Genomic DNA, 27,406 nt, shown 5'->3' with positions numbered 1-27,406 from the left:
TTTTTTGCGATTTAATGGATATTATTAATGATGAAGGAAGTTCATTACAGCCTTCAAAAAAGACACAGAATCTTAAACGGGGTCATGTGATTATTTTTCTAATACTGCTATACGCATGTATGTATGTATGTTTGTATAAGGTGTCAATGTATTATTATTATTATTATTTATTTATTTTTTTTAATAGCCTGTAGTTACCATTTTTGCTGTTGCTTCATCTGGGGGAAAAAAATGATACTGAATCCTTTCATTTAATGGAACAAACTTCTTTGAAAACATAATTTGAAGCTTTTAAAAGGAGCTCAGGACACATCCATTAGTTGAGAACCATTTAAAGTACATTTCGCAATTGAAAGGATGCAGTGTTTGTCTCCACTATTCAGTCAATAAACCGGTTCTAAATACTCTGCTGGCTTTTAAAGAAACGGCAATTTCGCTTTGGCATGGAAAACGCATTTACACTAATAGATTCTTTCTGATATACAGGTTCTGATATACATGTACAAAACATGCTATCAGAGCGTTCTGCCCCCCCCCCCCCACCCCCTTTCCATTCATTCATTGAAATATGTACATTAACCAACCATATTAGATTAGATTAAATTAGATTAAACTTTATTGTCATTGTGCAAGGTACATGTCCAGAGCCAATGAAATGCAGTAAGCATCTAACCAGAAGAGCATAAGTGGCCTATTTACAATAAAAAACAGTAAATAAATATGGTTTGAGGTCCAAATACACAGGAATGAGGGTGATTAATGTACAGAAGATGCAGTAGGTAATAAGATATGGTAGACATGTCCGAAGATAATATACTCAAATGACATGATATTGTTATGTACAAGTATGAATGTATTTAGGATACAGTATATACAGTATAAATATGGGTGGAATGTACAATAGTGCAAAAGTGAGTTAAGGATGTCGCGAAAAGAAATGTGTAGTGGATAAGCAGTGAGAAATACACCGAAATTGACATGCAGTATTGAATCAGCTGTTCAGTGCAGTAACAGCCACAGGATTTTAGCACCACATTAGGTGCTTTAAGCTCAACTCCACCTGTTCATAATGAATCGCTGATGCATAAATGGGCCGTCACATATGCTAGGATAAAAAAATAAAAAAAAGTTTGAGAAGTATAAAAGTAGGTTACGTTTTGTTTTCTCTAAAGGGAAATACAGAGCGCCGAGTTTACACCTATAGTTAATCACCTATGTTTGTCACATAATTCCACTGGTTTTCCATGTTTCCATTCTTTTCATGTACCCAGTATTTTGAAATGCATTATTATTCCACTAAGCCTCATGAAAACTTGTATTTGGAGCAATTGCACTTTTCCAAGTAGATCTGATAAAAAGCACTTCTGGCCAATTCAGACTATTTTTGGAAACACTTAAACAGTTACCACCATCGCATGACAGATTGCTGAACAGTCAACATAACAGGGAGGGCATTTTAAAATACAATTATAATGATTACATATACACTATATGGACAAACGTTTGTAGTTAACTGACCAAAAGATTTGTATGCCATTTTATAAACATCCCATTCCACATTTGCTCTTATAGTAATCTCCATTCTTCTGGGAAGATGTTTGTGCTCATTCAGCCACAAGGGTGTCAGTAAAGTCAGGTTTAGGTGAGGTGATTTAGGTGAGGAGGCCTGCGGGGAGCCGCCAGCGTTCCAATTCGTCCCAAAGGTGTTTAATAGGGTTGAGGTCAAACCTTTAAATCAGGCCACCCAAGAGCTTCCGCTCCAACACATACAAAGTATATCTTAACAGAGCTGGCTTTGTGCACAGGGGCATTGTCATGCTAGGAAAGGTTTGGTTCTCCTAATTTAAGTGAAGGGAAAACATTACGCATTACAGCATCCACAGACATCCGATACAATTATATCCCTTCAACTTTGCGGGACGAATCAGATGTGACTAATAAAGTCTTGTTCATCTTGTATATTTTAAGCAAACTAAGAAGGTTTGCTGTCCAACACATTATTAAAACCCTGGAAGGGAGGAATAGTGGTAAACTGTCAACTGTCATGATTGTGATCAGGCATCTCTTGGTAAAGTCACATCATACTAAGCTAACAGGAGTTTTATCTGCCATGTGATTATAAACTTGCAGGATTTCAACACAAGGAAGCTCATTAATAGTGATGTTAATTGGAAAAAAAACCCCAACAGTCTAATAGGGAGTATAAAGAATAGATTGTGGCTTAATGAAAAAATGTCATGTGGTCTATGGAGTCCAGATTTACCCTTGAAGGGTATAGCATGAACGATACCTTGACACATACTGTTCATTTATAAAGCTTCTGGAGCAGTTTTATGATCTGGGTTCAGCTCAGTATCATTATGCAACAATAAAATGAAGTCAGCTGTACTGAATGGCCAGCTTATTCTATATTCTATAGATTTATTATTCCCTGATAACACAGGAACTGCAGAATGACAGAACAAGGGTTTATCATCATTAATACCAAGACCCTATTGAAATTCATTAGGTTCGGCATGGAGAATATTTTACAGTGGTTTTAACTCTTTAACCTATTTAAGTCTGGATGGTTATAAATGTTGCGAGTCTGTACATAAGTGGAAGTCGAAGACTGCTAATGTGTTTTTTTTTTTTTTTTAAACAACGCAATGCTGCAGTTCACACAATCTCACATTTAAATCAATTAGTGTCCCGTAACACAAAATGCTATAGAATGATAAAAATAGTATAAAAATCTCATTTCACATCGAATTTGTATGCAAAAACGCAATATTTTTCAGAATACAAGATGTTATTTTCTGCAGTGTTTGCTTAGATCAGACGTGCCGGAACCTTTACCTACAAAGGACCAAAAATCAGATTAGTTTGGGGGCCGTGGGCTGAAAGTAAATGTTGCCGCACCAAACTGTTTTATATTAAAATTTAACGTGTCATCAATGATGATTTTCTAATATTTATCAATTTGCATAAATAATACTGTTGTATATTTAATTCTTCCTGTTCAGTGAAACTTATATTACAATGAAAACATAGGGACAATCCTATTTATAATGCAATGCTCACTGCCTAATACGGCTATTTAAGCTATGATCAATACATCCATGCTATTGTAATATCAGTGACAAGTTTTTCCAAATTGGTTGAAATTTAATTACCGTAATTTTCGGACTATAAAGCGCACCCATATATAAGCCAAATTTTTAACATAAATAAGCTGCACCTGTCTATAAGCCGCAGGTGTCTACAATATGTACTTTACACAGGCTTTAACGAAAGACACGTTACACACAGTGTAACGGGAGAAATATGTTGCGCTTCCTTTAGGAGCATAGCGGTATTTTGGGAATAGCCTGCCACTGCATTTTTTCCGGTATTACTGCGTGTGTGCAAGACGAGGATTATGTCCATATTATTTTCTGATGCTGATTTCTTAGTTTCTTTGACTAACCCGTAACGCTGTTGCCAAGAATAATAAAAAAGCACGAGTTTTGGAAACCTGTGCTTATATGATTTCTGTTGAAACTGGAGCTAGCGAGCTCTTCCTTCACCCAGACTCAACTCGTTACAACGGCTTGTATCTAAACAGTAGCCGACCAAGAAAGTCATTGTTCACTGTCTTCCTCCTTCCTTTCACAAAAATCTCTCTCGAGAGTTTATCTTTTGGCATCGTCGTGCGTTAAAAAAAAGTTTTTTCTCCCAATGCCGTGCAGCTCAGTACACAGGTGAAGTGCGTTTTTTTTGTTTCCGTTCGGAAATTTCATTGGTCTAATGTTATGGGGTTCAGTGTTTTGGCTTGAAGTTTGTGAAACCGGGAAAAACCCAGGAAAAATTCATAAATTAGCCGCTTCGTTGTTTAAGCCGCGGGGTTCAAAACGTGGGGAAAAAAGTAGCGGCTTATAGTCCGAAAAATACGGTAGATTCTGTGCATTTAATGACTTTTTTTGCAGTTTAAAAATAAAGTTAAATGTTAGGTTAAATAAGCACGTGGCCTGGTAAGCAAACTCAAATGTTACCACTGAACAACTTTTGCCAATGCGCCCTTGTTTGAGCATCATAAATAAAATGAATATGTTACAAACAGTTAGTTCTGAAAGTTGATGTGAAGGAAGAAGAATAAGGGGTAAGGATCTGAACAATTTTGACAAGTGCAAGATGTTAGATGATAGATAACGGGGTAAGAGCATCTTTAAAACGGCAGCTCTTGTGGGGTGTTCCTGGTATGCTGTAATAAGTACCTACCGAAAGTGGTCCACGGAAGAAAAACCTCATGAATACTGTGATCAAGGTTGCATAAGACTCACTAATAGACCTTCAGAGCAAAGACACATCTGATCTGATCCAACAGCAGAGTTACTGTAGAACTATGAAAATATGGCAAGCAAGCAGATGCAGTGTGGATGCAGATGCACTCTGGAAAATGTTTTGCTGGAAAACCTTGGAAGTTACTCCAACATGCACCACCTACTTAAACACTATTGTGAACCAAATATACTCCTTTATTTAACAGTGTTTTAGCAGAATAATTCACACTTGCCACACTGCAAAATTGTTCAGGAATGATTTGAAGAACATGACAAAGAGTTCAAGGTGGTGACTTGGCCTCCACATTCCCCATTTCTCAATCCGATCAAGCATCAGTGGGATGTGCTGGACAAACAAGTTTTATTGATGGAAGCCCCACCTCACAACTGAAAGGATCCCCTGCAGATCTCTTGGTGCCAGATACCACAGCACACCTTCAAAGCTCTCATGGAGTCAATGCCTCAAAGGGTCAGAGCTGGTAGCACAAGGTGTACTCAATGTTAGGCAGCTGGTTGTAATGTTATGGCTAATTCGTTTGTGTTTGTGTGGGAAGAAGATGAGAGTGTACTACTCAGGCAGCTGCAAAGGATGAGCATGGGGGCAGGAATGACGGATCATCCAATCTGAACGAGAGCTCTTCAGCGCAATGAGGAGGCAATGCAGTGTGATGGAGAGCCGTCACAGCGGGAGACTAAGTGATGCTGCGTTGCGCTGGCTTGATCTGCACTTCACCAATATTCACACACACTTCATTTATATTGGCTTCAAACTTTACTTAAAAAAAAAATAATTCACTAAAAAGAAATTAACTTTGGTTAGGCAATTGGGTTTATTATAATTGAAATGTGAATAAACAGGTAGCAGAGAGGGAAGTTTAGTCAGAGATTATACTTGGTGTTTGCCTGTCATGAATATGCTTAGAGGTATTCAAATTTGTGAGGGAAACTCACTTCATTTTTGGCTTGCGTTATATAATTATACACTAGGAGTGCATGTTTGTATGTATATATGTATGTAAGGATTTACATAGTTTAATCAGAATTGTCAAGTCTTGTCTATAGTCAACTGATGTATAGTCATATGTGTGGGTGTATAGTCATATGTGGGGGGGGGGGGGGGGGGGGTGGCTGGACTACGACGAAACCTGGTACTCGTAAAACGATTCCTCATAACATTTTAAAGCCACAATGTGCAGATCATCACACAAAGATATAGAAGAAAATGTATAAAAACATTTTGGATCAATAAACAAAAAACAAAAAAATAAATAAATAACTGCAAAAAGCCACAATGCAGACAGGATTTGCATTTCACATGTTAGCCAATCAAATTAAATCGGTTAAATTGCCTGTGTGAGCGTGACCTAAGCACAGCACAGAATCTATGCACTGAAAAGACAATTATAAATGAATGTACAGAATTTAATTAGAACAGGATAAACCTTTACAGAATCTCCCAAACATTGTTAAATATTAAACACAAACACGGATCATGGAAAGTGTTTGGGGGGGTGGTCCATGTTAAAAATATTTATTAAAAGCTTCTTTCTTTTCACATTTTGATCTACAACATTATCATAATAGCCTGAATAATAACTTATTCTGAGAAAACCAGTAGTTCTATGTGAAATCGGACATTGAGCACCCCCATTGAGTTAACCCACAGAAGTCTGCTGGACCTGACAACATTCCTGGCAGAGTGCTCAGGGAATGTGCAGAACAACTAGCAGATGTCTTCACTGACATCTTTAACATCTCCCTGAGCAGCGCCACTGTTCCTATGTGCCTCAAGACGACGACCATCATTCCTGTGCCGAAGAAGTCTTCTGTCTCCTGCCTCAATGACTATCGTCCCGTTGCACTCAACCTCATCATGATGAAGTTCTTCGAGAGGCTCGTCATGAGGCACATAAAGACCCAGCTCCCACCCGCACTGGACCCCATGCAGTTTCCGTATCGTCCAAACCGCTCCACGGACGATGCCATCTCCACAACCCTCCATCTGGCCCTCACCCATCTGGATAACAAAGACTCTTATGTAAGGATGCTGTTCATAGACTTCAGTTCAGCATTCAACACAATTATTCCTCAGCACCTGATCGAGAAGCTGAGCCTACTGGGCCTGAACACCTCCCTCTGCAACTGGATCCTGGATTTCCTGACTGAGAGACCTCAGTCAGTCAGGATCGGGAACAGGATCTCCAGCACCACCACACTGAGCACTGGAGCCCCTCAGGGCTGTGTGCTCAGTCCACTGCTGTTCACTCTGCTGACTCACGACTGTGCACCAACGCACAGCTCGAATCATATAATTAAGTTTGCTGATGACACGACCGTGGTGGGTCTAATCAGCAAGAACGACGAGTCAGCATACAGAGAGGAGGTGCAACGGTTAACAGCCTGGTGTGGAGCCAACAACCTGTCTCTGAACGTGGACAAAACCAAAGAGATGGTTGTTGACTTCAGGAGAACAGAGAGTGACCATTCTCCACTGATCATCGATGGATCTTCAGCGGAGATCGTCAAGAGCACCAAATTCCTTGGTGTTCATCTGGCGGACAACCTCACCTGGTCACTTAACACCAGCTCCATCACCAAGAAAGCCCAGCAGCGTCTCTACTTCCTGAGAAGGCTGAGGAAAGCTCATCTCCCTACCCCCATCCTTACCATGTTCTACAGAGGGACCATCGAGAGCATCTTAAGCAGCTGCATCACTGCCTGGTTTGGGAACTGCACCGTCTCGGATCGCAAGACCCTTCAGAGGATAGTGAGGACAGCTGAGAAGATCATCGGAGTCTCTCTCCCCTCTATCATGGACATTTACACCACACGCTGCATCCGCAAAGCACACAGCATTGTGGATGACCACACACACCCGTCACACACACACTTCACCCTCCTACCATCAGGGAAACGGTTCCGAAGCATTCGGGCCGTCACATCAAGACTGTGCAACAGTTTTTTCCCGCAAGCCATCAGGCTCCTCAACAAACATCTGAACTGAACTCTCTCTCTCTCACACACACACACTCACACACTCACACACTCACACACACATTTACACACAACTGTGGGACTGATCTGTACAACCGGACTCAACACACATACACTTCGCACACCCAGGTTTCAGCACCATTCACACCTTTCATTATCGCAAAATGTTTGCATGCCGTTTGTTGCTGATCTTCCGGGACTTGCTCTCTTTGCACAACAATATTCTGTCCAAATTCTTTGGCCACTTTATTTTGATTGCTGCTATTGTAGAATTGCACAATTCTGTTTACATTTCTCTGTTTACATTTTTCTGCTACTGTGCACCTTATTCTGTCACGACAGGTTTTACTGGCGGAGCTATTGTTTTTATTTTTATATTTTGTGTATTGTGTATTGTCCTGCACTGTCCTGTGTCGTCTTGCACTGTCCTGTGTTGTCTTGCACTGTCCTGTGTTGTCTTTTGCACTGTTTGCACCAGTTGCACACATGCACTTTATGTGGCGAGGATCTTAGTTCCTGGCTCTGTGTTCTTCTGTTCTGTGACTGTTGTTTTATGTTGTTTTATGTAGCACCTGGGTTCAGGAGGAACGTTGTCTCATTTCACTGTGTACTGCATCAGCTATATATGGTTGAAATGACAATAAAAGCTTCTTGACTTGACCCATATAACCAAAATAGTATGATCATCGTTTCATAACACCTCTGTGAAGAATCGCCTGTGAGACTGGTAGTCGACATACACAAAGCAGAGTAGCATCCCAGAGCACAGAAACTTGAAATTGCTGGTTTCCAACAGCAGAAACCACATTGGGTTTCTCATCTGTAAGTCAAACACTTTGTCGAATCTTCAACTGTCCAGTTTCAGAAAGCTTGTTCCCACCTGTTATAGCTTCAAATTCAATATTTTACCTCACAGGAGTGGAACTCGATGTGGTCTTCTGCTTAAGTGCCAAATGGGTTGATGTGCTATCTACTTCAAGATGCTTTTCTGCTTACCAAGGTTCTTACTAGGGCCTTCCTCTAACCTCAAACCAGCCTGGCCATTGTTCTCTGACCTCTCTCATCTTAAATAAGATGTTTCCACCCACAAAGTTGCCATTAATTTTTTCCCCACACCATTCTGTACAAACTCTCTGGGCTGTTATGTGTATATAAAAAAAAACAAAAAAAAAACAAACAAACAAAAAAAAAGAAATCTGAGGATATCAGCAATTTTTAACCGATGTTAAATGTGAACTAAAACTCTTGCTTTGCATATGCATGTTTTTTTTTCTGCATTGTTCTACCACCACATGATTGGCCAATTAAATAGTTGCATGACTAAGCAGGTATACAGGAGTTTCTATTCAAGTGGCCAGTGAATGTGGATTTTATTGGATTTCTTCCAATAAAAAAAAACTCACCGATTAAGCGGCGCTCAGGGGGAAGCTGGACAGCTGTCTGGTCAGCAAATCTGCACAGGATCATGTGCTCCTGTAAAAAAAAAAAAAAGTACTATATTGTAACATACAGCTAAAACCGAACACCCGAACCGGTCACTGAAACACAAAGATAGACTGGGGTATCTTTTTTCCATTTAAATTTGAGTATCAGTTCCCTTATTAGGACCCTTGTTAGCCTGGAAATATTTTGGAAGTATTTTTGATACTTTTACTGTATCTGTAAATAATTGTGAATGTGGTACAATTTTTAAATTGCTATACCACATCTAAAACCTATTTGATTCAGATTGATTGTGAGAAAAGGACAGCTTCTGTCGTTCAGGCAGATTTCTTAACAGATTAATGTGCGGTGTTATTGCACATTTTGTTACGGTTTATACATTTCTAGACTTTCCAATGACCATTTGAAGACATTTGACACATTTCAAGTGGTTCCCGAAACGGCAAGCTCTTCTGCTTTGACTTTTTTTTGCACTTTATTCTCCAGCATTGGCCGGCTTTACATCCAGTAGTTAGAAATTTAATAATCTTAAAGTTTCAAAAGTTATAATAAATGTAAAAGAAGCTGCCAATGTTTTCAAGATTTTGTGGTGATTGAGGACAAAATGTTGATAGAAAAAAGACTTATATCTTTAGTAACCGCAGCACAAAATAATAAATATAACTATAATTTAAATAGCTTTATTAACATGGAGCCGATATCTATTTTGGATTATATCTGTGGGAATATTTGACCATTTAGACAAAAGAGCTTCTGTTAAATCATGCATTGATGTCGGACAAAAAGGCATGGCTTACAAATGATTTTTCAATTCATCCAAAAAGTGTTGAAATGGGTGGAGTTTGGGGCTTTGTGTGGGTCACAGGAGGGCTTCTATACCAGACTCATCAGAAGTATGTCTTCATGGACCTTGCTTTATGGACAGGGGTATTGGCATTTTCACTTTCGACAGGAAAGTGTGTTACCCAAAGGTTGCCACAAAGCGAAAAACCCTACAATTGTGTACCATTTCTTTGCATGCTGTTGCAGGAATATTACTTCACTAGATCCAAGAGACCAAACCCAAACCCATTATAACATGTTATTTTGCCTTCCTGTAACATTCTCCTGGCAGCTGTCAAACCCTGATTCTTCCATCAGACTGCCAAAATATATCACGCCAGAGAATACATTTGCCCTGCTTCAAAGTCCAGTGGCAGGGTTCTTTACACCACTCTCTCTGTTGCTTAGGGTTGTGCATAGTGCTCCAGCTTGGCCATAGAAATCCCTTTCATGAAGCTCATGATTCAAGTTCTTGCCCTGATGTTGTTTTCAGAGGAAGCCTATAGTGAGCAATACAACAGGAAAAAAAGTCTCAGTGCTATGAGTTTTCATGTTCTTTGTTGCTGAGCTGTCGGTGCTTCTAAATGGGTTAACAGCCAAGTATGCGTTGAGGAGGCGATCGTATGTGGTGCAACTGGGAGAACTGTGAAAAATGCAAGAGGGAGGCTTTGGAATTTTTATCTTATTTTCCCAGTATTGAGGAATGAATGTGCAAACAAATAACAGGCAATCTAAGTTACAGGCATGTACTGTATAATGCTGCACACCATGTGCGCCATATTACATATGCCATTTGACACAAGTGCTTCCAAAGCCATAATCAGCTAAGAGCAGACAGCAGACCACTTCGTTCTACAGATGCACCACAGACAATTTCAAACCTAATTATTGCCAAGTGTAGATTTGATGAGTTGAAAAAGTCAAATTAAACAGAATAAACGTTCTTCTGAAGATCTCTTGAAACTGAGAATTGATTGGCTCTGTCGATATTGTTGGGAATTCTAGATAATGGGTTGTAATCGCCTAGTCAAAAAAGGAATTATCGCATATCTTAGGTCCTAAAGGTGCATATCTACAATAAAGGCTGATCACCCAGATAAACTGATGATTACATATGAGTGATTATGGCAGTACTACTTTGATTAAATGGGTTTTAATTGTTCATGAAGCTTAATACTACAGGAGTATAAACATGGAAGAATTAAAGACTTATGTAAAGTAGGTTCGAGCTCAAATATAAGAACAATAGACATCTAGAAAGATCTCCAGAAACAAGTCCAGCGCTAAACACTGCTGATGGTAGGAGCTAGAACAAGAACAAGAATTGGCATTTTTCCGAAAACCAACTTGGTCCCAAACTCATTTGCAGTCTGGCAGAAATCCAGAAGCAGGGTACAATCTGAACCACAGGGAATTATTTCTTAAGAAATAGTTTGGGTCTAATGCCTTCAGGACATCGTCAGGTGCAAGATGTTGGTTAAATCCTGGATCTGTGTAGTGGTTTTGTATCTCAAGGGCAAATAAATGCCTTCAACTAGGAATCCATAAAAAAATTTTCTGTAAGGGTCACAAATGTTCCTTTCTTTAATGGTGGACCAGATCGGTTTGTAAAATTGCATGGGCTGTAATGTGACTACAAATACTGTAGAAATTCTATTACGATTTTAAATGTATTTATTAACATGCCTCCTAATGCCAGACTAGTTTATTATGTTATGCATCATACAGACAAATGAGCATTCCTCTTTCAGAGATATATAGCTGATTAAATGAACATTATTACTATCAATCATATTTATTCATATTTATTTGTATTGAAATAAAAAAATATATATACATGTTATGTTGAATGTACCATTCTGTAGGTTGGTGGGTGAGTCGAACAAATAATTAGGCTACGTTAATAACTGAGTGAAATTTTTGTTGAAAAGCCAACATTTGTTATCTTTGCTATAGAGTTATGATATGAGTAAAACCTACTTAAAATTACATTTTCAAAATATGTCTCTTCAATGTTTAGAAGACTGGTCCAAATATGGGGGTGTGCAGATTTCCACCCTCAGGCTGTAGTTTGGGGACCCTTCCCATAAACTCTGCAGGGAAGTAGATCCCCAGGAATGGGGTTAACTTGAATTCTGTGGGGTATCAGATCTTCAAGAAAAGTGTAGGCTGAAATAGGTGGTATCTTAGTCTTAAGGAGAAAAGTATGGCCTAATCCCTACAGAGTAGCAGATCTCCAAAAATGAATTGAAACTCTGTGGGGTGGTCAAATAGATCACTAGCAGAAGGACAAATGTGCAAGGTAGTTAAACTGCAGGAGAAAGGTAGGATGTAAATCCTGCAGGGTTTTAAACTGTTAACCCCACCTCTCATGATTGTATACCCCAAAGTGATTGGGTGGACCAGTGGTAGATCTCAAGGTGACTTTGTAGAGACAACCTCTTTATGGTGGTTGATCTCAAACATAAAGATGGTATCTGCAAATTGGCAAACTTTCAGATTAATGAATAGACCTAGATTTTGGAGTGTGCTTCTCTGCACATGTCCAAACCATCTCAATCGGGCCTTTCTCACTTTGTCCCCAAAAACGTCCTACATGCGCTGTCCCTCTAATAAACTCGTTTCTAATCCTGTCCATCGTTGTCACTCCCAACAAAAACCTCAACATCTTCAGCTCTGCTACCTCCGAATCCACCTCCTGTCTTTTACTTAATACCTCTGTCTCTAAACCATACAACATTGCAGGTCTCACCATAGTCCTATAAACTTTCCCTTTCACGCTTGCAGATACTCTTCTATCACAGGTTGAACCTATACACTATAGGTGTTTATTACACAGGGAGAAAAATATGGCAGAACCATTTTAAAACCCCATTTCAGTTTACTATTTCTTTTCTGAGGTAATTTATCTGCGTCTGATAGGACATTGTAAAACAGACGAACTGAAGCAATCACAGTAGATCCTGAAGATTATGTTCAATACATCACTCACATGCAAACAAAACAGAATCTATAAACAATACTAATAAACTGTTGTGAATTAGCTATAAAAAGGTTATTAAAGCTGTAATGAGCTGCTCCAAATCCACAACACGAGGACACTAATCTCTTGAGGCACTCAGTTTATCCAGCACAGATCTGGTACCATGTATAGGGATTTTGCTGTCTTATTCATTCTGCTTTATGAATCTGACTTGGAATAAATAAGCAGTTTACAGAAATGAGAGCCTTGACAAAAATGTAGCGTGTTAGAGCAGAATAAACCAAAGGGACAGAGACAGATATCAAGTACTTACTGGTTAAAAAAAAACATTTGAGAGGAATGTCTCACACCTTCACACTTACCTTGTTTGTCAACGTGTCTGCAAATTTCTTACTGTGAAGACAAAAAAGGAAGATGAATCACATATCTAAAAACAGAGGTGTAAAGTTAAATAAAAAAAAAGGATAAGTGGGAAAAAAAAGATTTGGAAAAATTCCTGACACTCAGAAAAGAACACAAGCTGATTTTCCTTAACCTCTGATGTTTTCCCTCTTTAACCCAACACTTTCCACCACGTTGATCATTCTCACTTGACCACTGAACATATCAAACAAACACATTCAATCTCCTGCCTTACATGGATCTTTCCTGATAAACCTTGATTCGGTTTGCTACTCAAGGCATATCCTCAAGTGATCCATGTTCAAACTTATAGCCTATTTGAAAGTAGGATACCTTTATGAAGCTAAGATCTCTAAATACCACATCCGAGGCACCTTTGAAGAAAGATCTTTGCAGGGTCTCATTTCCCTCCATCATCGACATTTACACAACACGCTACATCCACAAAGCAACCAGCATTGTGGCTGATCACACACTTCTCCTGCTTTCTGGAAAAACACTGCATCATTTGTATCCTCACGACCAGACCGTGTAACACACTGCAACCTTAGTAAGAGACTGGACACATACATACACACACATTTTAATGGATTTTTCTTTGCACAAATAAGTGCTGCTAAATCAACTAATGTACAATATTTATTATATGTACAATATTATTTACACTACCTTCCATTTAGCTCTGTGTGCTGCATTGTTACAAATTATTACGCTAAATGTTGTTTGCGCACGTGTATTTTTATGTAATTTCCTTTGTACAGCCCTGTTTATTTAGTTTAGTGTAATCTTGTGTCATTTCTTGCTATTTAATGAAGCACCTTGGTCCTGGAGTAACAGTGTTTGACTGTGTACTGTGTACTGTATGTGGCTGAAATGACAATAAAGCCACTTAAATTGGCAATTTTGGACAGAGATTTACAGCTAACAAATTAGCTCAGCATGTAGGAGTGAAGACTGCAGTTATCTGGACACATTTTCTCCTCATTAGTGCTTTATTAACCTAGTCTATTTCATACAGAAGTGGTTCAAAGGTTAAGGCTCTGGGTGACTGAAAGTCAGGGATTTAAGCCCCAGCACTGGCAAACTGCCACTGATGGGCCCTTGAGCCATCATCATGTCTGACCCTGTACTCTGTCCCCTGCTTCCTAACAAGCTGGGTAAAACAAAAAAGCAGAGAATATAATTTTACTGTGCTTAATATATATGTGACAAACCAAGGCTTCCATCAATACGGAAAATAGTAAAAGTGTTACCAATGTGCTTAGATTTGTTTTAAAATTCCCAAATTCCAGTTACACACAATATGCGACATCTGGTATGCTGCTGCTACTGCTAAAGACTGCAGCATGCCATCCAGTGCAATCTTCTATCTTTACAGGGCCTGTGCACCTCCAAGAGCTTGGAGCAGCCAGCTAGGATTGTGGCTGAACCCTGTAATTTTTTTTTAGTCACTCCCCTCTGGTAGGAGGCTGCGGACCATCAGGACCAAAACCTCATGCCACAAAAAAAATTTCTCATCCGCAACCAACCTCATCAATAATACCAAGGATCCACTATCATCTCTGACCTGCCTCTATAAACATTAACACTACAGTAATGTAACCCCACACTCATCACCTCTGTTCCCTTCACCTACATGCCCATTGAAATCTGCCCCAATCAACAATCGTTTTTTCCTAGGTACAATTTATACCACTTCATCTAACTCACTCCAGAATTTTACCTTCTTCTCCATCTCACAACCCACTTGTGGAGCATAAGCACTGATGACATTTATTCAACTTTCAGCTTCACATTCATCACCATATCAGAAACTCTCTTCACCTCCACTACACTCTTATTGTACTCTTCCTTCAGAACCACTCCTACACCATTTCTCTTTCCATCTACACCATGATAGAACAGTTTAAACTCCGATGTTCCTGGCCTTACTCCTCATCCACTTGGTCTTCTGAACACACAACATATCTACATTTCTCCTCTCTATAATATCAGCTTCCTCTCTCCCTTTACCCGTCATAGTACCAAGATTTAAAGTACCAACCCTAACCTCTACTCTCTTACACTTCTCCATTTTCTGATGTCTCTGTAGATGTCTTCCTCCTCTCCCTCTCCTCCTTCAGCCAACAGTAGCCCAATTTCCACCGGTACCCTGTAGGCTAACGATACCTGTGGCTATTAATAACACGTTATTAACCGGGCCTCGACCAATTTGCACCACATATTTTAGTCTGGATCCCCCTTATAGCGCAACCCTCCCCATTTATCTGGGCTTGGGACCGGCACTAAGAGTGCCCTGGCTTGTGTAAACCTAATGGCTGGGTTCGTTATTTCATATTTTTATTGCACCATCACATAATGACTAATTCCTTGTAAATGCAACCTAGGATACTTGGTAATAAAGATGATTCTGATTCTTGCAATGATGATTCAATAGTATTTTTTTTAGTCACAATTAAAAGTCCTCATTAGGGAGCTAAGCTAATTTGGAAGCATGTCTCCTTTGATATATTTGCCCAAAATGTAAAAGCTAGGCACTGCTGGAGATCTCTGGTCTGATGTGCTGCCTTCAGCTCAATCATTTATATAAATTGTTTAGCTGAAGGCAGCACATCAGACCAGAGACTATTCATAGGGCTGGAGACATTAGGGAAATGTTTTGTTGTGTTTAGTGAACTGACAGAACAATGAAAAATGAATGTTTATAAAAATGAATAGGCAGAAAACAATGATATTAGTGATATTTTTTATGTTCAAAATGACATTGGAGCAGTTCCAGAAGGTCCTCTAACAACAAACTAATCTCTAGTTCAATTAAAAATCAAAAGAGATCAAACAAAAGTATTGGGACGCTTGACTTTTCCAACCATATTTAAATTTAAAGTCACACAATTGTATAGGGAGTCTCTGGATGAATTAAAATTATATTTTCCCTTCACTTAAACAAGAAGACCCAAACCTGTTTGAGCATGACAATGACGCTGTGCACAAAGCCAGCTCCATGAAGATATGCTTTATATGTGTTGGAGTGGAAGATCTTGAGTGGCCTGCTATAGAGCTCTGACCTCAACCCTATTGAACACCTTTGGTATGAATTGGAACACTGACTGCACCCCAGGCCTCCTCACCTCACCTACATCAGTACCTGCCTTCACTAACACCTTTGTGGAGCACAAATCACCACAAGCACTCCAAAATCTAGTAGAACATCTTCCCAAAAGAGTGGAGGTTAATAGTAAATTTGTCAGTATTTAATCAAGTTATAATAATAAAGTGTGTTTCGGTCCAATATTAAGAAGATTTTTATTTTTAGTGTGAACCACTCCATTGTCAGACACACACCATCACCAAACACTTGAAATATTCGGGAAGGAGATATTATGTAGCTGTCACTCAGCAGTACAGGAGCGCTCAGCGTGTTGCTGTTTCCAGTATTGTGCGTTAACGTGAAACGGAAACACTCGAAACCGCACAGACCTCCTGACAGGCTTACTGCAAAAATAACAATCTGGCACCATGCATGTCAGTCATCTTGTTACACAAACACTGCCGCCAGAAACCAAATCAACATGGCACTGTCATGGCAACAGCTCATGCATGGCAGCAAAACAACCCTGCTCAGCTTCACCCAGTGATACTCATGGCCCCTGGAGAAAAATCTCTCATAGCATCAAATTACAGGATTACCCAGCCTACACACTGACTTCACTCCAAAGTTAAAACACAATGTGTGGAACATAATGAAGTTTTTTTTTTTTCCATTTATTTATTTGAATTCAGGGAGATTGTGCTGCTGCTGCTAAAAAGCTGGAGGGAAAGCGGAGAAAGACAGGACATCTAATAAAACTTAATAACATGCAAGAGCACGGCCAGACAGACATTTCATATATCCTGGGAACAAGAAAAGTAAACACACAGACACACTGCGAAAAGCACTCATACACACACACACACACACACACACACACACACACACACACACACACACACACACACGCACACATGTACTCAAATACACACAGACACACAATCACCCATTCACTCTCCTATGTACTCAATTGCACACACACTATCCTATACAGTATACCTGTATTGCCTTTTCGCAACCGCACTCATACACACCCATATCGGCAGCTCCAGTTGTGTCCCATCTCATGAAGATTAAAGAACTTCAAAGAACTAGATGCCGACCCCGTAAACATCCCGAATCATCTAGAGATGCACCAGCGACATTTTGATCCCACTTCATGTAGAGTTTGGACATTGGAACTCTTTGAATGTTTAAAGTCTTCAGCATGGAGAAGCTGGTGTTGGATCTATGTTGATCTAAAATGTTGAGCTATTTTATGAGTTGCTCAGTAGCTCCTGGTTCCACAAACCACTGTAGAAAGGGAATTACTCAAAATCTCACATTCATGTTAGCTTTTACTCTCTGTTGTTCTGTATTGTTTTAAAGACTATAATCACACTCTTGATGTCACCCAAATGAGGATGGGTTCCCTTTAGAGTCTGGTTCCTCTCAAGGTGTTTTTCCTTGCCACAGTCACCCCAGGCTTCATCATCAGAGATAAAAACACATCATTCCCTTCAATTCTTAAGTTCTGTAAAGCAATGTCCATTGTGAAAAGCGCTACAGAAATAAACCTGAAACACACTGACTCACACACTCACAGTCTTATATACATTAATCATTTAAACGCTAACTAACTCACACAGTCACTAAACAAAAGTATTTGGGACACCTGATTTTCCCAGCTATATGTGGTTCTTTCCCAAACATTTATCACAACGCTGATGGCACACAATTGTAATGCCCCTGTGCACAAAGCAAACTCTATGAAGATATGCTTTGCGTGGAAGATCTCCTGCTATAGAGCTCTGATCTCAATCCTATTGAACACCCTTGGGATGAATTGAAAAACTGACTGCACCCCAGGCCTCCTCACCTCACCTACATCAGTACCTGACTTTACTAACACACTAATTGTGTCTGAATAGGCACAAATCCCCATAAGCACACTCCAAAATCGAGTGGAACATCTTCCCAGAAGAGTGAAGCTTATTAGAACAAATTGAGACTAAACATGGAATGTGATGCTTAAAAAGCACACACATACTATACGTATAACCAGGTGTCAGCAAACGTCTGGCAATATAGTATATATAATCATTTTAACACTCACATACACACACACACACACACACACACACACACACACACTCACCTGCTAGGGAAGCTGAACTCGAGTGTATTATGAATAAAGCCGTTACAGCATGAGCTGATAATTAATCCGGCTTTGGCCTGAACACAGCGATCTAAAACTGTGCAAAAGGCCATTTAACAAAGTGCAGAACAGCACCGAAGCACCGTCACGTTAAATAGCATTAACCGCTGCGAGTGAGCAGGGCGTTGTATTAAGAAGACATGAATTGAGAATGCAATCCGCCTCGAAACGGACGTATTTGGTGTTTGTGTGCGTCCTATAAGAGTGAATCAAGTTAATCCCGTATTATTTGCTGCTGATGCTAGTTATTACTCATGACGCGGTTAGCGACATGTAATTATCCACGATGCTAATATATCGGTTCTAGCTCTAATGACATATCTGCTGATTTGCAAGGTTCATAATCATTATGTTCATACTGTATTGTTAAGTGACTTATGTTGATAAATAGTAAAAGTAGATCCAATTGTAGGAGTTATTGTTAGTTATGCAAGTCCATATGTGATGTTATGTGTCCTTATGTTATTGTATGAGAGGAGCAGCTTATAGTTGTATGTGAATAATGAACAGTTCATAAAGGTGGTTGCTATTATTAGAAGTGTTGTGCTGTGTGTGTTGCAGACGAACCACACCACATTACCTTCCAAGTCAACTGGAGCTGTTAAGCACTCCACCCATCTATGAGCCCAATGCACTCTGGGTAAGATAGGATTCATTGACTGTACCCTAGGTTCCACTTATTGTGCTTGATCTTTAGATTCATCACATCATTCTCATTCCTCTCGCATGCACAACTGACGATGTCTCAAAGCTGAACATAGCTAAGTACATCCATTCCTTCTGGAGGACATGAAGGAAACCTTGTGGACTCTAGCACTGTTGTACTTGAACCTCCAATTATTTGTCAAGGCACACGTAAAGGCTGAAATCTGTCCATTGGTGATAATAGATTTGTTCAAATTGACTTCATTCTGTGGTGTTCTGAGCAACATACCTGATTCACTACGATCTTAACACAACCCTGAACACTTTTCTCTAAAACAAAAACCATTTCTCCCACACTTACCTGCCTATTTGCTTTCTTACTCATACACACATTGACTCACACACACTCATATATAATCAATTAAACACTCACTCACTCACTCACGCACGCACACGCACGCGCGCGCACGCACACGCACACACACACGCACACACACACACACACACACACGCACACACACACACACACACACACACACACACTTACCTTCTAGGGAAGCTGAACTTGAATGTATTCTGGATGAAGCCGTAACAGCATGGACTAATAACGAATCCGGCTTTGGCCTGAACACAGCGATCTAAAACCATGTCTGTTGCCACACCACACGCATGTAGAGCAACCTGCAGTACAAAAAACACAAATTGCACATCCGCTTTTACCCACCTGTACTTTACACATTTGTCATACCGTCAAAGCATTCGTCGTCTGTCTATGTCCCTATGGACAGCTCTATGTTCAAACTAACATTATTGCAGCTTGTAGGAGAGATCTATGCTTATCAATTGTTTAATAATGCACAGTGAACTTATTTAATTATTAATATGCTTTAGTGACTACACAAGAGCACAGCTCTCGCTCAGCTTTACCATCGATTCCATGAAAACTGTTTAATTTTCTTGCCTAATTAGCGCTGTTCCAAGCATTTATTATTTTTGTCACACGTGTACCTTGTTGCATCATGATCTTGTTACACCATAGTTTACGAAAAATAGCATTTCATATGAATAAATACAAGTTTTATGAAGGAACGTCAATAAAAAGCTCAGGACTTGTTTATGGGGCTTCTATAGGTGTTTACGGTTTATCCTTTGACTGTAGCTGCATTCTATCAAATACTACTTTACAGCCTCATTATAAATGTGCTGTATATACTGTATTGTCTGTGGTAGAATAATGAATAAACCAAATTTGATTGGCTGCATGCCCAGTACAATTCAGGGATAGGGGATTAGAGCCGGGGGGAGAGGGGACAAAGTACTAAATGTACCATTTATTTAAAATAAAATGGTGACTAACTTAATTCAGAATCAAACATTCATTACATCAGTAGTAAAAACTTAAAAAAAAACAAAACAAACAAACAAAAAAACAGACAGCATCACTTTTGTCTCCGTTTGTATGATTTGAGTGCAGTTTATTATTAAATACACACTTTATGGACAAAAGTTTGTGGACACCTGACTACAGGATTTGTATATGCTTTTTATGCATCACGTTCCACATTTAGTCCCTTCACCCTTCACCCTTCTGGGAAGATGTTCCACTAGATTTTGGAGTATGGTTATGGAGATTTGTCTTAGTGAAGTCAGGTAATGATGTAGGTGAGGTAAGAAGATCTGGGGTGAAGTCAGTGTTCCATATCATCCAATTGGTTGAGGTCAGAGCGCTATAGCAGGCCACTCAAGATCTTCCACTCAATTCAATTTTTTCTTTACAGAGATAAAGATGGTATGAAGTTGAAATGTAAAAGTTTGAAGTTTGTTCCTTATAAGTTTATCCACTCAATTAGTGAGCCAGTGGGGACTGTGGCAAAGGAAAACTCTCTAAGATCTTTCTAAGATGGTCAGAGTTGTATTCCAACCATGCAAATCATATCTTCATGAGCTCACTATATGCACAGGGGCATTGTCATGTTGGAGCAGGTTTGGGATTCATGTTCAAGTAAAGAGAAAATCTAATTCTACAGCACCCAGAAAACGTCCTATACAATTGTATGCCTTTAACTGTGTGGTACAAGTGTGGAGAAAAACCACGTGTCTGGAAAAGTCAGTTGTCCCAATACTTTTGCCCATATAGTGTAATCTTAAATGGATGAAAAGCAAGTGAAACTGGTTGACATTCCAAAAGCAAATCTAGACAATATTCTTTGTATAACACAGTCAAATAAACCATCAAATGTTTTAAGTGAAAATTATACATTTCGGTAAGAAAGTTTGTGCAATGACTGTTTGTGAAACACATACAGACAGTTAACTAAAGAGGCAAAAAGAAAAAAAATGGCAATTTAAGTGAAACTGAGAAAATCAAGTCTTATAATTGAACGCAAATCCTGAAATAATATCCAACACTTAAATAAAGTGCGTTTTCTTGTTCAGAAAATCAGCATCAGCTTGCAAGAAACAAAATTTTTTAATAAAGACTAGTTTGGAAAGTAAAATCAGACCTAAATGAATTTGATTTCGTAACATTAACAGTTAAACAGTTTATCCTTGTGAACTTTCCGTATCTAAATCGTTTAAATGATATAAATTAGAAACACACAGATTTATTAATCACTATTAAATATGAATTATGAAGAATCTGATTAATAATCAATGCAGAGAGCAAGAGGTTCACAGATAGAGAACACACACACACACACACACACACACACACACACACACACACACACACACACACACACACACACACACACAGACACAGACACAGACACACACAAGTTTATTCTGTGTGATTGATTAACCTGAACCATAATAACAACCCTTGGAGTGGAGTGCACCCTAGTGAAGTGTGCTCATTGATCTGTTAGCAGTTCGAGCACGAAGTTGGGAGTCCTCTAAGGCATCAGATTAACAGAGCATGACAGCAGAGGACTCTGTGCATATTAGCTGCAAACTGGTAAAATTTGCTTAAAGGAAGCTAAATAAGAGCCACTGAAGCCCTATAGGAAGTAGAAGATGGACAGGCATTCATTGTTTGTTTCTCCTGCAGAAATCATGACTGAGTTCAGATGAGGGCCCGAGATGATCCTGTAGTAATCCCCAGGGCAGACACATTCTTATAATCACGCAGGACGCATGCTTATAAATCTGTGTATAAATATAAATCACATTGTGGCATTGTTGTGTTCCCTGCATAAGTCTCATGTAGTCTCATAAAGCATATATATATATATATATATATATATATATATAAAACGTCATACACTATATGGGCAAAAGTATTGACTTTTGACTACCTGATTTTTCCAGCCATATGTGGTTCTTCCCCTACCACAAAGTTGGAAACACACAATTGAACAGAATCACTTTGTATGTGTGTTTGTATTAAAAATCTCCTCTCACTTGTCCTTCATAACTAGTAGACTCAAACCTGTTCCAGAATGACAATGCTCCTGTGCAAAATGAGCTCCCTAAAGATATGGTTTACATGGGTTGGATTTTGAGTAGCCTGCTACTTTATATAGAGTTCTGATCTTTACTCAAAATCCATAGAGATATCTTCAAAAAAGAGCAAAGGTTATTATAGCAGCAAGTGGGGAATGTAGAATGGGATACTCAAAAAACATTTTGGACATACAGTAGCCACATAACCCTTATACAAACCCTTCCTGACCAGCTCACAGAAACTGCATGACATTCTACTAACATCCTTATATACTGTAGGTTTATAACTGGGCTCAAGCCCTGCAACTCTAAGACACATAAGCCAGCCTACAGAGGACTCTGTCCCCCCGAGAGTAAAATTTGCATATCACCATTTTATAGTCACATGACCTTGTGATCGATGAATCAATACCACTTCCTCTCATCTCTTTGAAGCTCAGCATCCTTATAATGTATTGCATGTCAACTCTGGCAGCCTGCTAATACACTAAATTTCAGAGATCCAGGAAAGAGAAGAAAAAAAAGACAGAAGAAAACATCTCAGCTATCTATTAATAGAAAAAGAATGCACAGTGTACATCAAATCTACTCTAACACTAGCAGGACATATAGCAGAAGAAAATTTCTTCAATAAGAACAGGAGAGATGTTCATTCTGCTTCTAGTAACATTATTAGCTGGGCCATTGCTAACAAAAGACCAACTGGGCTAAAAGAAATTTGGAATATGTAGTCTCCAGTGGTACTCTCCGCAATCAATCAAACAGGCAAATAAATTAATTAATAAATACACAAACAAATAAATAAATACGAACGTAATTAAAATAAGACAAGCCTCCTTGCCAGAAAATCAGAGAAATTCTGTTTTGAAGACATATTGTATGAATAACTTAATTTGTTCTTCTAAAATAAGTATCCCCATGGAAACTAATAGAAGATATTTGATTTAGACTTGTACACTCAAGTGGAATAAAAATTGATATAATTTCCAATTTCTGTTGACGCAGAGGGAAGAAGCAAAGCTCTGCAATGAGGCCTGCATTAAGCAGCGATTCTGCACCATTACACATCAATTATTTGCAGACGAAAAGACGATAAAAGATAATATGGTTGCTGAGAAATGTAACTTCTATATAAGCTAAATCCATTTGAGCTCATTTGAGCTCAATCTATTGCCATCATACATTCAAACTTTTAGTTCGGCTGAAAACTGCTGTTCAGTTTTTGGTAAAAGTCCAACAGAGAGCAAAAGCCAGTTATTATTAGAGTTATTATTAATGTTACTAAATGTTTTTGCGATTTGAATGTAACCACTATGTCTCGACCTAGTATAAAAATATAGTGGAGTACAGTTGGTAGTTCGATGGTTAAAACCCTGGGTTATGATCAGAAGGTCGGGGTTTTAAGCCCCAGTATGGCCAAGCTGTATCACGGCTGACCTGGATTCCTATCATCGCTGGACATGCGAAAAAATAATTTTACTTTGCTGTAATTTACGTGACAAGCAAAAAGCATCTTAACCCTTAATATTAGCAATAACCGCTAAATATCAGATCTGGTCAGACCACTTGTCATAAAGGAGAAGGTCATAAAACATCTGAAAAAGTTTTTAAACTTTTTAGGAGCACTGTAAAATCCAAGTAGAGACAAAAATAACACAAATAAGATCAGGCCAAACTGAGAGCTCAAGGATAAGAATGGCAATTGTTAGAAAATTGTCTAAAAGATCATATTTCGCCCTCTTCTCCTCATCACTCACTCTCTCCCTAGCTTCTCATGCTCCTGAGATACCAGTGATCCTGTCCCCTTCTACTCTCTGGACCTGCCTAAAGCATTCTGATATCCTAGTGTGTGGTGTTCTTTTCAATTGGAGGCCACTCGTTGCCACTGATGATGTCTCCACACAGACAGTCTAAAGATCCTTGAGGATACTGTGGAGGGTTAAACTTGGAAACCATGAGGACGGATTTTGAGTGTGACAGTGTGGAATGGGTTTGCTACAACGGGCTTGGGGCTACGATTGCCATGAAGTGTTTTCATCCAAGTGTCCATCAGTGAACAGTTGATAACTTCAACAATGATGGAACTATAAAGAACAGACATTCTGTGTCACCCAGATGAGAATGGGTTCTATTTTTAAGTTAAGCTCTCAGTTTCAAGGGGGAGTGGTGGCTCCAGCGGTTAAGGCGCTGGGTTGCAGATCGGAAGGTCTGGGGTTCAAGCCCCGGTATCGCCAAGCTCCCACTCTTGGGCCCTTGAGCAAGGCCCTTAACCCTCTATGCTCCGGGGGTCCCTTACGAGGGAAATATCAAGGTCCGTGACGTCGGAGTGACGTGGGGCCGCCTTCCCGTGGGCTCACCACCTGCAGGAGGGACCGTAAGGGACGGTGCTGTGAGGATTGGGCAGCAGTCGAAGGCGGGGGCCTGCTTAGACTGCTGCCCCCGCGACCCGAATTACGGATAAGCGGAAGAAAATGAATGAATGAATGAATGAAGCTCTCAGTTTCAAGAAGGTTGGTGACCCCGGATCGAGACATTTGCAAATAGGTGAAAAAAAAATAAGTACCTGCTCTAACAGAACAACAAAACAATCTATGTTTTGTATAGAATTACACAATGTCAGGATTATGACTTGAACTACTTTAACCATCAGCCCCTGCAGGTCATATGACTGATTACACACACGTATTCTGTGTCACCCCTGATTAGCGCTTGTACAATATATAGCCTCTCCCTTTACAACACTCATTGTCTTTCATGCTGGTGGTTGGTATTCACAGTCTTTGTATTCAGGTTCAGGATCCTTTCAAACTTTTTCATACTTTTGTTGTCTTTGTATTAGTTATTACAGTCTGCGTTATTTAATTAAAATGACCTGCATCCGCTCTCTTCCTTATTAGGTGACAAAGAGTCAAAGCAAAACTAAAATCCAAGTGAAAATCTCTGACCTGAAAATGTAAATCCACAAAGATTCTTCATCAGATTTTGCCTAAAAAAGTTTGCACTGAAGAATGACAGACCCAGAATATGCAAAGGCTCACTGAGAAAAACATGATTAAAAACTGTAATTGCTGCAAAATGATCATTCACACCAAAGTGGTGAATTTTTATCAGCCAGGCAGTTTTTAGATCGTTCTGCAGAACATCAAAATGATCTTTTTTTTTTATATTTCATTTCATTGACAAGTCTCTGCAGAATGAGCAGGGGGAAACAAAATCCCATTCTGACTTAAATTTGATGTTTCATTACAACACAAAAAAATAAAAAATAAAACTCACTAGGGGATCCTTTCTAATCCACAGGGAGAATACACACACACACACAACACACACACACACACACACACACACACACACACACACACACACACACACACACACACACACAGTGAAAACGATGCCATCTTTAAAATGTTTCGTGTTCTTTGGTTGTTTGATTTACTGTAGCTTTCCTGTCATCTCAATTCGACTCTCCTGACCTCGCTCATCGATGCGGCCTTGCTGCAGAACTGCTGCTCCCTGGAGGTTTCTTTTGCACCGGTCTGTGCAAACGAAGAAACTGTTGTCTTGTTCATCAGCTTGTGAAGAACTAAAAATACACAACCCCGCACATGGCTGGCACCAACAACAATCAAAACCTCTAAGATCATACAGTGCAAACGGAAAGTATTCACATCGCTTTACTTTCTTTCCATTTTTGTTATGTTATAGCTTTATTCCGAAATGGATTAAATTCATTATTTTCCTCAGAATTCTATAAACAATACCCCATAATGACAAGGTGAAAGAAGTTTGTTAGAAATCTTTTAACAAGGCTACAATTGAAGCGTCAAGTCTTTTTGAGTTTGATGCTACAAGCTTGGCACAACGATTTTTGGCCAGTTTTTCCTATTCTTATTCGCAGAACCTCTCAAGCTCCATCAGGTTGGATGGGGAGCATCGGTGCACAGTCATATTCAAATCTCTCCAGAGATGTTCGTTCGGGCTCTGGCTGGACCACTCAAGGACATTCACAGAGTCGCTACTTCTTTGTTATTTTGGCTGTGTTCTTAGGGTCGTTGTCCTGTTGGAAGATGAACCGTCGCCCCAGTCTGAGGGCCAGAGCTCTCTGGAGCAGGTTATCATCAAATATTTTTCTGTACATTGCTGCATTCATCTTTTCCTTGATCCTGACAAGTCTCCCAGTCCCTGCTGCTGAAAAACATCCCTACAGCATGATGCTACCACCACCATGCATCACTGCAGGGATGGTATTGGCAAGGTGATTGGCCTGGTTACCTCCAGACATGATACTTGTCAATTAGGCAAAAGAGTTAATATTTATTTCTCATTGTCTGAGAGAACTTTTGGTGCCTTTTGGCAAACTCCAGGCAAGCTGTCATGTGCTCTTTACTGAGTAGTGGCTTCAGTCTGGCCACTCTACCATATAGGCCTGATTGAGTGCTGCAGAGATCTTTTTTCTTCTGGAAGGTTTTCCTCTCTTCACAGAAAAATGCTGGAGCACTTTCAGAGTCACCTTCAGGTTCATGGTCACCTCTCTGACTAAGACTCTTCTCCCCGATAGTGCAGTTTGGCCTTGCAGCCCACTCTAGGAAGAGTCCTGGTGGTTTTAAAGGTATTCCATTTACAGATGACGGAGGCCACTGTGCTCATTGGGACCTTTAATGCTGCAGAAATTGTTCTGTTCCATTCCACAGATCTGTGCCTTGATACAATACTGTCTAGGAGGTCTACAGACAATTGCTTGGACTTCATGGCTTGTGGGACCTCATATAGACAGGTGTGTGTCTTTCCAAATCATGTCCAATCAACTGAAGTTACCACAGTTGGACTCCAATTAAGGTGAAGAAGGATAATTGGATGAAAATCTCAAGGATGATGGAGTGGAAACAAGATGCACCTGAGCTTAATTTTGCGTGTCATGGCAAAGGCTGTGAATAATTATGTACATGTGATTTTTTTCATTTTTTATTTTTAATACATTTGCAAACATATTGTCATTATGGGGTATTGTTTGTAGAATTCTGAGGAAAATGATGAATTTAATCCATTCTTGAATAAGACTAACAAAGTGGGAAATGTGATCT

At 39.5% G+C, this 27,406-nt stretch overlaps 1 protein-coding gene across 2 annotated transcripts in view; it reads right to left on the bottom strand.

Moving 5' to 3' along the window:
• gstcd (glutathione S-transferase, C-terminal domain containing) overlaps window positions 1-27,406 on the bottom strand; it is a 162,610-nt gene that overhangs the window by 2,084 nt on the left and 133,120 nt on the right. Inside the window, exons 9-11 of one of the 2 annotated variants that reach the window (XM_083538742.1) lie at window positions 19,423-19,556; window positions 12,906-12,936; window positions 8,699-8,768 (exon numbers count right to left, since the gene is read on the bottom strand). In XM_083538742.1, coding sequence (XP_083394868.1) covers window positions 8,699-8,768; window positions 12,906-12,936; window positions 19,423-19,556 — 235 coding nt within the window. The remainder of the gene's footprint in view (window positions 1-8,698; window positions 8,769-12,905; window positions 12,937-19,422; window positions 19,557-27,406) is intronic. The other variant, XR_014533091.1, reaches the window with a different exon arrangement.

This window comes from Silurus aristotelis (genome assembly GCF_946808225.1).
Source record: "Silurus aristotelis genome assembly, chromosome: 4".
Taxonomy (NCBI): Eukaryota; Metazoa; Chordata; class Actinopteri; order Siluriformes; family Siluridae; genus Silurus; species Silurus aristotelis.
Note: the sequence above shows the minus strand (reverse complement) of the source record. Positions and strands in the feature narration are given on the sequence as shown.